Raw genomic sequence first — 14,623 nt, forward strand, 5'->3', positions numbered from 1 at the left:
AAGGACGAAAGTATCGTCCTCATCCGATCTAATTATAAAAGCCAAGGCCGTTCTCGGATTACGACGGTAGTTTTAAAACCACTTTGATGGATGCTCTGGAGTCGGAGGGAAAATATTTTCGTGGCTTAAGATGGAGGTGTCGTCCAGATGCGTTGCGTTAGCAGCTACCCTGCAACACCTATTTCTCTCTATCATCTTTGCCACCTTTGGCTCTGTTCAAGCCAGTACCGACCATCAAAAATGGGAGTTTAAGTCCTCTGACTGCTTTTAGAAGCTAGCAATCACCATCAATGGGGGACACCATCGTCATCGTTGTCAAGAATGGGCGTCTCACAGAGAATTTAGCCATTCACTAGCATGGGATTATGCATGTATTGACACACGAGATTCACCCATTCAAGAATGGGCAATGTGTACTGTATTTTCTTATTCTTGACGGAGTTCATATTTTCTTATTCTTGATCGTCCGGGCGGCACTGTCTGTTGTCAATGGCAGGCGGTGGTGACTGACCTTGACTTCGCCACCTGCCGGCAATGGCCATGGTTCTTCCTTTAAGGCCAGAACAATATCATCCTGCACAAGAACGAAGTCTCTGGCTTCGACCCCATACTTCTGATCCTGTAAATACCCAAGATCTACCCAGCGAATAATCAATATGGGACTAAACATACGCCCACACGGGTCCTCACATACTTCCTCCGTTCAAACCCTAACGTCTTCATTAGGCTAAGAGTTCAAATCCATTCAAATCTAATCACATACTCCACGATCAGCTTATGGTCAGTCATAATGGATTCGTGGGACGAGTCTGCTTCGATATCATTTATAGCAACCTAAGACATCATCCAAAATAACTAGCCGAAATGTATTATTTGAATTTCTTTATCCTATATAAGTATCAAAGATCTACCAAGCAAATAATTAATGTGGAACTAAATACACACTCGCACGGAGTCCTCACAACCCCAGTATTGGCCTTTGCACCAGCCCTGATGGGTGACCGTGCTTCGCACTATGGGTGCTGGACCCATGATGCCGCATGACCTCCTCGCCTCCCTCTTTGACACCAACGATGATGACAAGAAGTTCGCATGCCTCAAGTGCGTCGGCCTGGACGGCCTCATCTACATCTTCAACGAGGACCACCATAAGGCCAGCCCAGCCTGCATCTGTGAGATCATCGACCCCACCTCCTCCTCCTCCTCCTCCTCGGCCCCCTTGATGTAGAATCTTACGTGCAGGTGGACAAAGGTACGGCCCTTTTCAGGCACCGTGAACTGGTTCCACAAGGTGATAGCTTTCTGGTCCCTTGTTCTGCTGTTCTCTGTGCTGGCTGCCATTGAAGGAGTTCGCTAGCTGCTGCTCATCAGTCATCATTGGACCGATATTGGTGGGTTTCGTGTACTACTTCTCTCTCTCTTTTTTTTTCCTTATCTTTTATCTATTTTATTATTTAATGCTGCTTTTTAACTAATGTAGATGTGGGTCATGAGTGGATACTGTGTTCGATTTGGTTTGAGAGAAGAAAAGTTGCAGTTCTTTTTTATTTGCTTGCTGCAAGAAGTAAATGGCGACATCTGTTATAATTTACAAATGGATGATTTTGGTAATTCTCTTGGGGGATGGCTATCCATCTTCTTCCTCTATAAGAGCAAAGGATGGCTGGCTATCCACCTTTTAATGACATGGCTATCTAACTTGCTAGGAGGGAATTAGTGATGATCGCATTGTCTCGATCTCTGTAGCTAAAATTATTAGAATCCCCTTGAATTTTGGAGAAACTAAAAAAATGAAGCAGGGGTGGTCTTAATAAAAGAATGGATGCTAATTTTCCCATTAAAATATTAGAGCACCACATGACATTTGGTAGCTATTTGCTTCTTACTTTAATTATGTAGAAAGAGAGATTAGTTGTGTTTAGGTTACTTTAATTATGTCGACAACATATATGATAGCTATGTTCTATGGTATATTAACTGTGTATTATAATATATTAAGTATATACTATGGTATAATAAGTATAACTGTGGTATTAATTGTGCACTATGATATTTTAACCGTGTTGTGGTATATTAATTGTGTACACATATATACCAGATGTGTACTATTGTAGCGTAAGTGTGTACTGTGCTATATTAAATATGTACTAGAGTATATTGACTATGTACTATAGTATATTAAGTATTTACAGTATGTACTATGGTATATTAACTATGTAATATGGTACATTAAGTGTATACATGTATGTAATAATTATGTATAAAAGATATTATCTGTATTATATTACATTAACTATATATTGTGATAGATTAAGTATGTACACGCATCTAGTAACCGTATATTATGTTATATTAACTCTACTATAGTATATCAAATACGTACATGTATCTAACAACTGTGTACTAAAGATATTGACTATGTATTATGGTACTGGCGGCCGAGAAGGCCGTAGAGCGGATGCAGCCGATCTTGAGAGGGATGGTGGACATTGGCATTTGCATGGGTGATTTGACATAGTGGGATTGCATGGCTCTCCCAAAAAAGTTTCGTAGTCCCTCACAAAGGAAAGGAGAGTTTCTATTGCATAAACCACATTATCCAATTAGTTCCATAAGCAATAACCAGAAATAGAATCTTGGAAATAAATTAACCAAGCTGCCCAGGGAATTTCCAAGGATACAAACATTGCAAAAACAAAAAGTAGGCAGGTAAGTAAACAAGCATGCAGGCTATTGTTGCAGTTAAACCTGATACATGGGTAGCTTCATCATCGCCCAAGCTTTCCCCTGGAAATTTTCGAGAGATTTCAGCACAGAAGACATTTGCCCGAGAGGAATATCCAAGTTCTTTACAACCCAAAACATGAAAGAAATTTGAGGATCAAAACTGGCGCCTTGGCCTCGCTTCTGCCGGTGTCACCCGGATAGATCTGCCATCCAAGTCCTGTACAACGAAGAATTCTACATGAAAAGATGGACTACTACCTAGTCAAGTATAAAGCACCTCCGTAAGAGGTTTGTGAGTTGATGATGCTGAAGGTATGATAGGAATATATTCTGGTAAACATCGAGTTGGTGACAATTTTTAACTGACAATGATGTGCATAGAACTTCAACACCATGAATGGATCGGAGTTCATACAGAAAATAGTACAAGAATTTGCAATCTGTTACATATAATTGGATTTAACAATAAAAGATAGTAAGTAGGTGAAATGTGGATACTGACTGTTTTTCAAGACTGGCCTGCTGCCTATTGTTAGAGTCTAAAGCATCCACCCCATAAATAAGGCCCTATGATATGATTAATGCACTCATTGACAGTGCAGCATTTTAACAATGATGCTACTTATAGTCATTGGTTAATGAGTCATTCTTTGTACTGAATCATGGCCACAAATTGCAAATCAAACAGGTCTAAGAACCTAGCAACTGACCCACACACATAGGGCTCGTTTGGTTCGCGGGAAAAGAAGGGGGGAAAGTGTGGTCAACGGGAAAGTAATGAGATGCCTCTTGTTTGGTTGGAGTTTTCAAAGGAGAGAGAAGGGAAAGTTGTATTCCCATGGGAATGTGATTCCCACATTTCATGGGAAAGTCTTTCCCATGAGAAACATGGGAAAGTTACTTTCCCATGAGGCGGGAATCACTCCATTTTTACTTTTTCCCAAAAAGTCCCTTCAGCATTAAAGAAGCATTAAAGAGGCATTAAAAACCTAATTTTTATTAAGGGCATAATAGGAATTATATATAACTTTCCTAGGAAAGTGGATGGCCAACCAAACATAAGCATCTTGGAAATTTGTCACTTTCCCATGGTCAACCAAACATGCCAAAAGTACTTTCCTAGGCATCCTCTTCCTAGGAATTTGTTTCCCAAGAATCATATTCCTAGGAAGGAAAATGCTTCCCGCGAACCAAACGAGCCTTATGTGTTTGAAATAGCATAAGCCTCAAATACTAACAATCATAACGCTTCCCAGATGAGTATAAGGAATTACCATGAACCTTTCATGTCAGACTCAAAGATGGAATCCATGGATGCTTGCACGCATGATAAAGCATATAATCACTTAACTTTAGGGAGAAAATTTAACGAAAGAAAATAAATGCCAACACTTCCAAATAGACAACATTTAAGCTGAAACCTGCCAAATGGATAGAGTCTTGTTTTCGAACAGTGAGCCTTTGAGAGTCAAAACTACAGATAAAGAACTGTGGATTATATGGGATACTTCCAGATACAGCATGATTAAAATTACTAGTTAATAATCAATATAACCAGTATCACTTCCCGAAGACTTAAAATGCGCAGTAGTTTTGTAGCGTAGATAAACCAATGAACAAAACATAAGCACAAGAAATATAACAGAGAAAATAATATATTTGCAAAGATGTCATGATGCAGCAAAGAGGGAGTGAAGATTACTCACAACACCATTAAGTGAGGCTATAGCATTATTGACCTCCTCAGCAGTGCTGTAAGTGACAAAACCAAAGCCCCTTGATCTGCCAGTTTCCCTATCATACACAACCTTGGCCTCCATGACCTTCCCTTGTTCACTGAAGAGCGTCTCAAGGGCTAAATTGTCAACACCCCATGAAAGATTACCCACATAAACTCTGTTGGCAGCATTAAAACTTCCTCCAGTTCGAAATCCTTTCGATGCAAACTCATCTTTAGGAGGCGGTGGTCCTGAGTTCACCCTCAACATCCTCCCTTCAAGTGTCTGTCGGACCATCAAACTTGGAACTCAGAAATGACTCATGTGGTATATTACATGTTATATCACCAAAGAAGGAGCATACTCAACATTTTTAAACAAACAAAATAACAAATATAACAAATTATCCAAAACATGCACACTTGCTTACCATATTAAAAGACACAGAAAGGTTGGAATTAATTTTCTATCACTAATCTGCATGGCAAGCATATTGCCCATGTCAGTATATAAACTGACACGAGTACAATGGCCTCATTGCTATGCAAGATAAATATAACTGAACTACAGAATACCTATTCAGAAGAGCAGAGCAAACTATCTTGATCCAGATTTATTAAATAGTGTCGCCGCTAACTATTTAGAGCTCATAACCACATAGCCACTATTATCAAGATGAAGGCATCACATGCATCAATATGCTCAAGATATGTCAGAGATTAGCTGTTGGTTAAGGCTTAAAACTAAGAATTCAACTTAAAATTGTTTTATATTACGGCTTGATAGAAAGAAATGACATTAATACTATATAAAGCCTACCCTGGAGGAAGTTCAGCTAAACAGATAATGTTGTTTCCCGTACATGAAAACTCCGTCGAGCCTTTAGCTCAACCAGAAGCCAGATCAATCACATATACACAAGCCAATCAAATCCAATTAATGAATTGAAGGATTGAATTAGAGATAATCTAGGTACCTTGTCAAACCTCATAAATAACTACTTCTGCTAAAGAATCAAAGTTGTAGTCCTTCTCTTGTAATTGGAAAAAGTAGATATGCCACCCAGAAGTTTATTTAGAAACAAAGGAATCAAAGAATAACATTTTCCAATACGCTAACAAACACTTACATAGCCATTAAACTGCTGAACAGCTGCTTCAACTTCCTCAACTGTGGACATTGTTACAAACCCAAATCCACGGCTTCTTCCTGTTATTTTGTCATATATAACCTGCAACAAAACCAAATCAAGTCATCTACCAAAAACCACAACAGAATGCACAAAAATATGTCCAGGAGAATGTAGTTCATTATTACAGTATAATGACACCTTGGTTGAAGTCCAACGAAACATAAAAAATTTAAGGGGAGATACGAACATCCAAGCAGGCTTTTAAATGTGTTAAGTGCACCAACCATGTTATGCCAATGCATTAATCTTGAAAAGACAAAAATATGGATTTCAAGTTAGATTTGATAAACACCTGTCAATGTACCAGATCACAAAGAAAATTACACAGCGAGCACTAGAGCTATACACTTAATCATCCAAACATGGAGTACATAAGATCAAGAAAATGCAACCTTTCTTTAAATGCACAGATAAGCTAGTCTCTTTACAGTTATAAAAAATTCTAACCTTAACTTCACATATCAACAGGCAGCAAAGGTTCTAATTTCTATAGGAGAGTCCCGAATCTTACATCGAAAACAACCAAAATATTCCGAAAAACAGAAAGAAATATAAGAAAGGGGAATTTTACAAAGCCGAATAGCTCGCTATTCTAAGAAGGGGGTTATAAGAAATAAAAGAAAAAAAAAGAACCACGACACAGAAAGATCGAAGGAACAAACCTCGACCATCTCGACATTTCCAGCGCTCTGGAAGAGGCCGGCAAGCTGGGAACTGTCGACGTTGAAGGGAAGGTTCCCGACGAAGAGCTTCAGATCGGGAGAGAAGTCCGCCGCCTCCCCGCCCGACGCCAACTCTTCTGGCTCGATTTCTGATGACACTGCGACGTTTCGGACGATACCCGAATCGAAAGTTCGGGCCTTTCGTAGAAGAGGAGAAGGAAAAGAAGAAGAAGAGGAGGAGGAAAGAAGAGAGAGGGGTTTAACGGAAAGAAAGGATTTAGGGGAGGAGAAGGACAAAGCTAGGGTTTGGGTTTTGGGTTTGGAGGAGATAGGGGGGATTTTGGTGGAGAGGGAGGGGAGAACAAGGGAAGAGACCGCCGCCATGGCTCCCGACTTGTTGATAAGGTGAGAGCGAGATAGGAAGGAAGAGAGCAGAGAGATTTATAAAGAAGGGAAGAGATAATGCCCTTGGCTTTTAGGTTTGGTTACAAATAGGGATTGTAAGATATTTTGGCGAGTACCTGAAGGCAGGGCTTGGCCGGACCAATTTCCCCACAAAAATATCCTAGTACAAAATATCCCAAAGTTAAATAAAAATAGTAAACAAATTCCCCCACAGAACGCCCACCCCATGCATCAAAAGAATTCGCTTGATGGTGGTAAATTATTTTTTAATTATATTGATAATTTCTTAACTTTATTTTTTTATGAATTCACTTTTTTTTTCTTAAAAATTGTTCTTCATTGACTGAACAAAAAAAAAAAAAATCAGAAAGTAAATATCAATATCCTCCATGCAAATAATATTTTGATCCCATAAATCTATGGAGTTGCCAAATAATTAACTAATCTTAGACCATGCAAAAAAAACTTTTATCTCCATGATGACATGGGCCACCTTAAATTTTGCCAAAACATCGATTATTCCTTAAATCTCCATTTCCCAATCCACCACCATCCACTATGCTAGAATGGGACCTCCAAAACTATATGACTAGCCCCAAGAACAACAGTCGCATGTCTAATACTCTCTCGTGCCCTTCTCAATTCAACAACAAAAACAAAAGTGTTATAAAGATGGAAGACCTTTGCTACCACAAATCAGATGCTCGGGCCTCTGATCACAAATCTAACCCCATCATATCTGCCTATGTCCCGAATGTTGCCATCAAAGTTGATCTTCAGATAACTAAGAGACAAAAGTTAGGAGGAACCTCTGAGGTGGTATAGAACTTGCTAAAAAAGAGCTCTAAGTTTTCATTTCACCATGTTGTTTCTTTCTTCTTCTCTTCTAACAATTACTAAATAATTAATAGAATCTTGTACAGGATAGACGTTAATAAAAAATAAAAATAGAAGATGCTAGATATATCGCCAAATCTTTTTCTTTTGTGAAATCAAAGCTATCCATGCTTTCTGTTTTTTTTAGCTTTTTTTTGTTGCGACATAAGTTTGTTTGTAAAATCGTGACCATCTATCATTCTACTGAATCTCTCAATAATTATCTTTACCATAAAAGATCTCAAGCCAAAGGGCAAATTCTCTCTTTTTGAATGAGAGTGGCTCAAGACCACCAATTAATCGGATGACTAATTTTGGATCTAACAATATATGCGGCAATTTGACATATTTTTTCCCCACTAGTCTACTTGGCTTATTGTTTCCTAGTTTCATAAAGTGCCCTGATTCTTATAAGTTATATCAGTTACGGTTATCAAGGGGGGAGGGGTAGAGATTGTGTGTGTGTGTGTGTGTGTGTGTGTGTGTGTGTGAGAGAGAGAGAGAGAGAGAGAGAGAGAGTGGCTACTATAATAGCAATTAGAAGCTTTCTAATGGGATAGAACATATGTAAAAATAGTACTATATAAGAGTGTTGTTTGATAAAATTATTATAATGATTATAAGATTTTGTTTTGTTTATATGTCTTATGTATATGTAGCTAGACTACTTTCAAAAGTAGAAGTAGTCCACTGTTACTACTTGCAGTGCAAAATTATAATAATAGACCTTTACAATGAAAATTTATGCCCTAATCAAAATATAAGATATCTATATCAAATCACATGCTTTAAAAGTCTCTCGCCTATATATCAAGTGGATGCAAAATTGACAATATTAATGGAAGGATGCCATGCTTTCATTTGATTTGTAGCTCAGAAGCATCCAATTTAATTTATTTTTTTGATTTTTATATATTTTAAAAGATTGAGACTAAAATCAAGAGTTTTAATATTATTTAACTCACTAATTATATGCCTATTTTTATTCGATAATCATTTGATGCTTAATTAAGAGAATTTCAAATCGCATGATCTTTAGTTTTCTAAGTAATTTGAATGCCATAGACTGTCATCAACGGTGTGGATATTTATTTCTAAAGAACCATCATTTATTTTGAATTCGGCTTCTTCCTCCTTGCATCCAAAAGCAAGGAAAAAAACCCATAGGATAAAAATCAAAACTACCCAAAGTTACTTTTCCATCTTTTTCTCTTTTTCCTAGATAAAAATAGCATTTAAATCTTATTTACATGCTAGCAAGTAAACAACTTTTCGTTGGCTATCAAATCATCCACCTTCTCTTAAATTTCATCTTGATAGACATTAGGATGCATCCTAACGAGGTAGCAAAGACTTATTACTTTGTTGGCTAGCAAAGCCAGTAAGTGGCATCTTTTATATTCTAATTTTGTAGTAATATTCCCATGGCTCCATTTGAGAGGTCCAGTTTAGATATATCATAGAGTGTAGACATAATATTTCCATTTTGGCAGAGTCAACCAATATGAAGATCTAGAACTATATTTGCAGGGACCAACGAACAACTTTGTTTGCACTATTCACTCAACATATATAAACCTTGCCTCGATGGTTGCCCTCCCTTTTCCAAAGGAGATTTCGGATTCATTTTGGGTGGTGCAACTTGAAATATTTGGGCTTGGATAATTACCTTCAATAGGTTCCCCTTCCTTGCTCTTGTCCAAATATAAAAGAACTGGAGGGTGAGGAGGAGGAGAAAAGGGAAAAGAAAAGAGACCCATGATGTAAATTAATGACCACCATAAAGTTACAACAAGCATAGTAGTCATCATGACAATTACAAAGGTCTTCTCATAATATTATACATACATACTAGTTTTTTCTTGACATTTATGCTATTCACTTGATCAATGTAGGTTAAATTTCAAATTAATATTTTACTATAATAATGTTTTAATAGTAATGTTTACTAATAATGCAATTTGTTGTTTGCCATTATAACACCAGTAAGAGGTGTTATAACAGCTCCTATTTGATTAGAACCGAGCCAGACTTAGACGTTGCTTTTTTCTTTTTCTTTTTTGCTACAACGGATGATTCTTACTATTTTAATGTGAATACATCTAAAAAGTTTAGAAAGTAATAGATCACAGAGCGCTTTAGAAAGTTTCCTTTCACCGGTCCAGAGAACTTCCTCAGAATGATTTGCTACAAACGAAGCCACCCAATCTGTAGCTCCATTAATTTATATATATATATATATATATATATATATATATATATATATATATATATGTTTTGCTCGGAAATCAACATCTCTATCTACCGTGCTCTAAATATTTCGAAGCAGAGGATGTCAACCACCCATGTCACCAGTACATCTCTAGATCTAGCTAATCACCGTAGCCAAGCCATTTTTAAGAAGGATTGCGTTGGCCAGCAGTACGTGCGGAGCATGATACAAACCATCATAAGTTGGGGCTAATAAAATTATCAGGCGCTTGGCAACGACGGTTAAAATGGTCAAACCTAGAAAAACACCTGAGATCCCACGGCCGTTACAAAACCAGCAATGCTGATGGAATCCGACCGTTACACCAGCAATTTCGAAAAATACCGACTCAAACCAAACAAACAGCAAACAAGCCATCCCCAATCCAAGCTTTTAGAAGAGAATCTTAGAGCAAAGAAGAGATGGCGGGAGGGATAGAGGAGGAGATGCAGCTGCTAAGATGCAGAGCCACAGAGCTCTCTCTTAGGGAGGACTGGAAGGAGTACATCAACCTTTACACCCACCTCATCTCCCTCGGCTTTATTTTGGGGGGAGCTAAGGGAGATGGAAGTGGTTCTTCAAAGCAGGTCTGATGTGGGGGTAGCCGTGGGAAGACTGGAGGAAGGGATGAGGAGATGGATGGTGAGGGGGAAGTAGAAATGGTTCCTGAGGGCATCCATCTGGACTGCTTGCTCTGGTGTTTATGAGTCAGAAAAATTGATGAGAAAGTGGCGGAGGCAAATTCCAGCTGAGGCCGTGGTGGCAGAAAGTGTGATAGATGCTGTGAGAGGGGATGAGAGGGTCTTGAAGGTACTACTGGGGAGATTGAAGACAAATGGAGGCATGGGTGGCAATGGCAATGGTGGTGGTGGTGGTGGTGATGGCCAGGAGATGGAGGGGGCAATGAGGCGAAGGTAATGGAAAAAACCAAGGAATGAGAGCTCTATTTCAGCTTGAATTGGCTGGCAATGCTTACTAGATCTTAATTTTATTTAAACTTCGTCTTCATTTCTTTTATCAACACTCCTTTGACCAAAAATGATATGTACTGAACATGGTTAAGGAATTCTTGACCAGGCTTTAGTTCTCCATTGTTGATATCATTCAATGCAAGTGAATCCTATATGCAGGTCAACCAAGCTCTATCTCCGGAGCAGATTGAGCTTTAAATCTCCAAAAGCCATGGTAGATTGTAGTAATGCCAGATTTGGTTGACAACTAAGCCATTCCAGTGGCTTGACTCGTAGGTTTTTGTAATGCTCTTCGTGACCATGGCATTGCTGAATGACTCAAAATTTGAGATGTCATGGCAACCTAATATATGCATCAAAAGTATCTGTTTCTGTGGAATTCTGAATCCAAGATAATGCATTGCTTTTTTTATGATTTTGATTAAGGGCCAGTAGGTTTCAATGAATGTTACTGAATTTTAACCGAGGAGTCTACAATTCCTACCTTTTTAATACAATAAAAGTGCTTGCAGATTTACTGATGTTGTATTGCAAAGAAATTTTCACAATGAACTAAGAGTATCGACCATCCTAAAAATCTGAAATCTAACGTGACAGTAGTTGTGACTTGATCTCGTGACATCTCGAGTACATCAGTTTTCGTTGGCTCCATCCTAATCAATTTGTTTAGAAATATTGGATGGTAGTAATCACTAATTATTTTCTGAATCCTCTGTTTTGTCTCAATTAACTGATAGAAGATCTAGCAATGTATCTCTTGAAAGAGACGTAAACTCACCCCGTGACACCGAACCAACTTGGCCTGCAAGAGTTAAACGAAGAGTGACACGAAGGTGGCCCTTAACCTGGTTCCAAAAGACGAAGAGTTCATTTTTTATTCACACTCTCTATGTAACGAATCTTCTGTCATTTCCTTGGACTATACAAGGTGAATGAGCTATTAACTTTGCATATCGAGAAAAGCTTAATTTATTTCATTATAGGAAATTAAACTTGTGAAGTCATTACTTTCAAAGAAAACTTGTGAAGTCTTGGCTAAGGTTCACAAATAATTAGTAAATTAGGTTAGCTGCTGATAATTAATTCAAATGATAAAGGAGTTGTGGACCAAGGACCATAATCATCTGCCGAGGAAAAGATGGTGGCTTCTAGAAAGTCTCAATTACATCCATATCTAAAACAAAGATAACGATACATTGACAACAATGCTTTAGTCTTTTAGTCTACAAATGACATGATCAAGATCGGCTAAACTGAACCGAATCGTCCAATTTGGCCCGTACCGAACCGATCCGATCAGAGACCAAGTTGGTTCGCCTAATAAAATTGGGATCAGCCCTGAACCGACTAGAAATAACTAGAACCAGATTAAACCGGCTGGAGCTGTTTGGAACCGGCCAGTTCCGTTCGAACTGACGGTTCGCACCGAGTCAGCTTGGTTCAGAATCAAGCCCCCTTCTCCTTTTCTTTTTTTAAAAAAAAATATGTTGGGAAGGCTCGAGGCCTTCCCAACATTTCTTCTCTGTAATGTTAGACTCTAACAGCTCCATTATCCCTCCAATTTCGAGCCTTCCCAACATTTCTTCTCTGTAATGTTAGACTCTAACAACTCCGCCATCCCTCCAATTTGCAAAATCACACAGTTTCAACACGATTAAAGAAACATCCAAGTCTAAATAAGATGTGCTTTCTCTTCCCTATCTCATACTCTCTTTTTTTGGAGGGGAGGGGCAAAAAATAGCTCGAAATTTGCAATAAGAAGAAATCATGCCAAAATTTTCGATTTTAGCTTGATTTTATGATATGTTGTAGATTTATGGATGATCTATACGATGACATCCTCTTAGAGATATGATTGAGATGCTTAAACACTATGCTATCCAGTCGACTTGGTTAAGAGGGCGACATACATCCTCTTAACATGCCAAACAGAGAGGAGCACAAAGGATAAGCAGATAATGAGTGATACGAAGGATAAATAGACAATGAGTGGCACAAAAGGTAAGCAGGCAACGAGTGGCATGAAGGATAAGCAAACAACTACTTAGCACACTAAAATAAATAAATAAAAGGCATTGCAACCCTAATAGAGAGTGTGGTGGAGGAGCTAGTTCACTTAGATTCAGAGATCAGGAGCAGCAGTTCTGGTAGTCACAGATTTATTGGCTAAGGAGGAAGTGGAGGACATGAGACCACTGTTTATGAGACACAGCCTTAAGGTGGTTTTGATTCATCAATGAGTCTCAGTTTACACATGATGCACTGGATAGGAACTACGATGCATGATCTAGTAGAGCTTACGAGAATACGATTATATATAAGAGATGGGCTTCTCGAGGTCTTTCAAAAGAACATGATGCAATTGTAGATGAACTCGCATGTAGAGTAGGATATATAAACATATCAAATTTCGAGTCATACATCTATTACTTGCAGCCACAAGCAGCTTATGACCTATACAAATATATATATAGATATGGAGTATGTGAGGCATTTTTCGGTGACTACTATCCTACGCAGCCTGGAGTATCTTACGGGTCAGATTTTGCTGCCAACTTATTCGGATGGTCCCAGCCAGAGAACACCTCGCAAAACTAGAGCTTCAGCGAGAGATCTGAGAGTACTTATATCCCAAAGCGCGTTCTTTATGGGATAAACATATAAGACTACAACACCGTTTGGTTAGAGGGATGGACTAATGTGCCTCCTGACTATGCTAATGATCCGGATATCTATGAGAGGCATCACTATTCGACGAGATTTTACATATCGGTACGTATGTTGTACTTTAAAAATATATAATTAATTATATTATTTTTTATTTTTTTACCTCATTAGTTGATTTTAATATATTTCATGTTGCTTCTTATAGCATGTAATATCCCACTAATTATTTTATATTTTGTATTATTTTAAAACAACAAGATGCATTATTTAGGTTAAACCGAGATCATAGAAATATCAAAAAATATAAAAAAATTCTAAAATATCAAATTAGATTTCAAATCATTAAAAAAGTTGAAAAAGATTGATTACCAATTAATTGAATTTGAAAAATTCAAAAAAAAGCATGTTGGTTTAAAAATCTCAGAAAAAAATGGATATACTACAACACCGTGCTAACCCGTCTGCCAACCGGTACGGGTCTTGGTACTAGTTTGGCGGTCTTTAGATATTTGACATTTTTTTGGCAACATAAGAGTTTTAATACTTAAGAGACCATTATGCTTTGCATCTTTTTGTCATCATCTTCTTTCATTGTCTTCACCATGGTAGTATTTTCACAACGCACCAGGATAGAAACAGAACTAAAAGTTATTATGTCACAATCATGTGTTTTGGTTGTTGATCTCACGCTCCAATAATGCCAGAGAATTACCTAATGTAATGATGTGAAACACATCAAACAACTTCCTAAGCTCACACAATCCTCAAAACAACGGATAAGATCTTGCAGCTGCTATGGATGGAGGAAATTTTGGGTAGGTGACCTAGCTGTCTCAGGTCACACATAAACAAATTGTAGTGCAGGTTATGAAAGACAAGGAGAGTTTGGAATGAAACAATCTGGTAAGTATCAAATGCTAATAGCCTCACAATCTTGATTCCTCACTGCCTCAACAAAAGATTGAAATAAGCAATACTGTGAGTGACCGATGTTTGGGGTTTTGGTATAATAGTCAGTACCTCATGTTTCATGTTGCTAATTGAAAACCCATAAGATGGAAATCTCAATGTATAAAAATTTTACATCTACAAGGTATATAATTTGCTGCCAGTCGAGTATTAAACCACAAACCACCACTAATTAGACTCCAGTG

At 37.9% G+C, this 14,623-nt stretch overlaps 1 protein-coding gene across 1 annotated transcript; it reads right to left on the bottom strand.

Annotated features, from left to right (window-relative positions):
* Positions 1-2,553: 2,553 nt before the first annotated feature.
* On the bottom strand, positions 2,554-6,751 carry LOC120111883 (29 kDa ribonucleoprotein A, chloroplastic). The gene is made up of 4 exons (XM_039129999.1): positions 6,300-6,751; positions 5,575-5,676; positions 4,434-4,730; positions 2,554-2,944 (listed from the first exon to the last, which is right to left on the bottom strand). The coding sequence occupies exons 1-4, from the start codon at positions 6,681-6,683 to the stop codon at positions 2,882-2,884; spliced, it is 846 nt and encodes a 281-aa protein (XP_038985927.1). The 5' UTR covers positions 6,684-6,751; the 3' UTR covers positions 2,554-2,881.
* Between the last annotated feature and the right edge of the window lie 7,872 nt (positions 6,752-14,623).

Source organism: Phoenix dactylifera, chromosome 9 (assembly GCF_009389715.1).
Source record: "Phoenix dactylifera cultivar Barhee BC4 chromosome 9, palm_55x_up_171113_PBpolish2nd_filt_p, whole genome shotgun sequence".
In the NCBI taxonomy this organism is placed as follows: domain Eukaryota; kingdom Viridiplantae; phylum Streptophyta; class Magnoliopsida; order Arecales; family Arecaceae; genus Phoenix; species Phoenix dactylifera.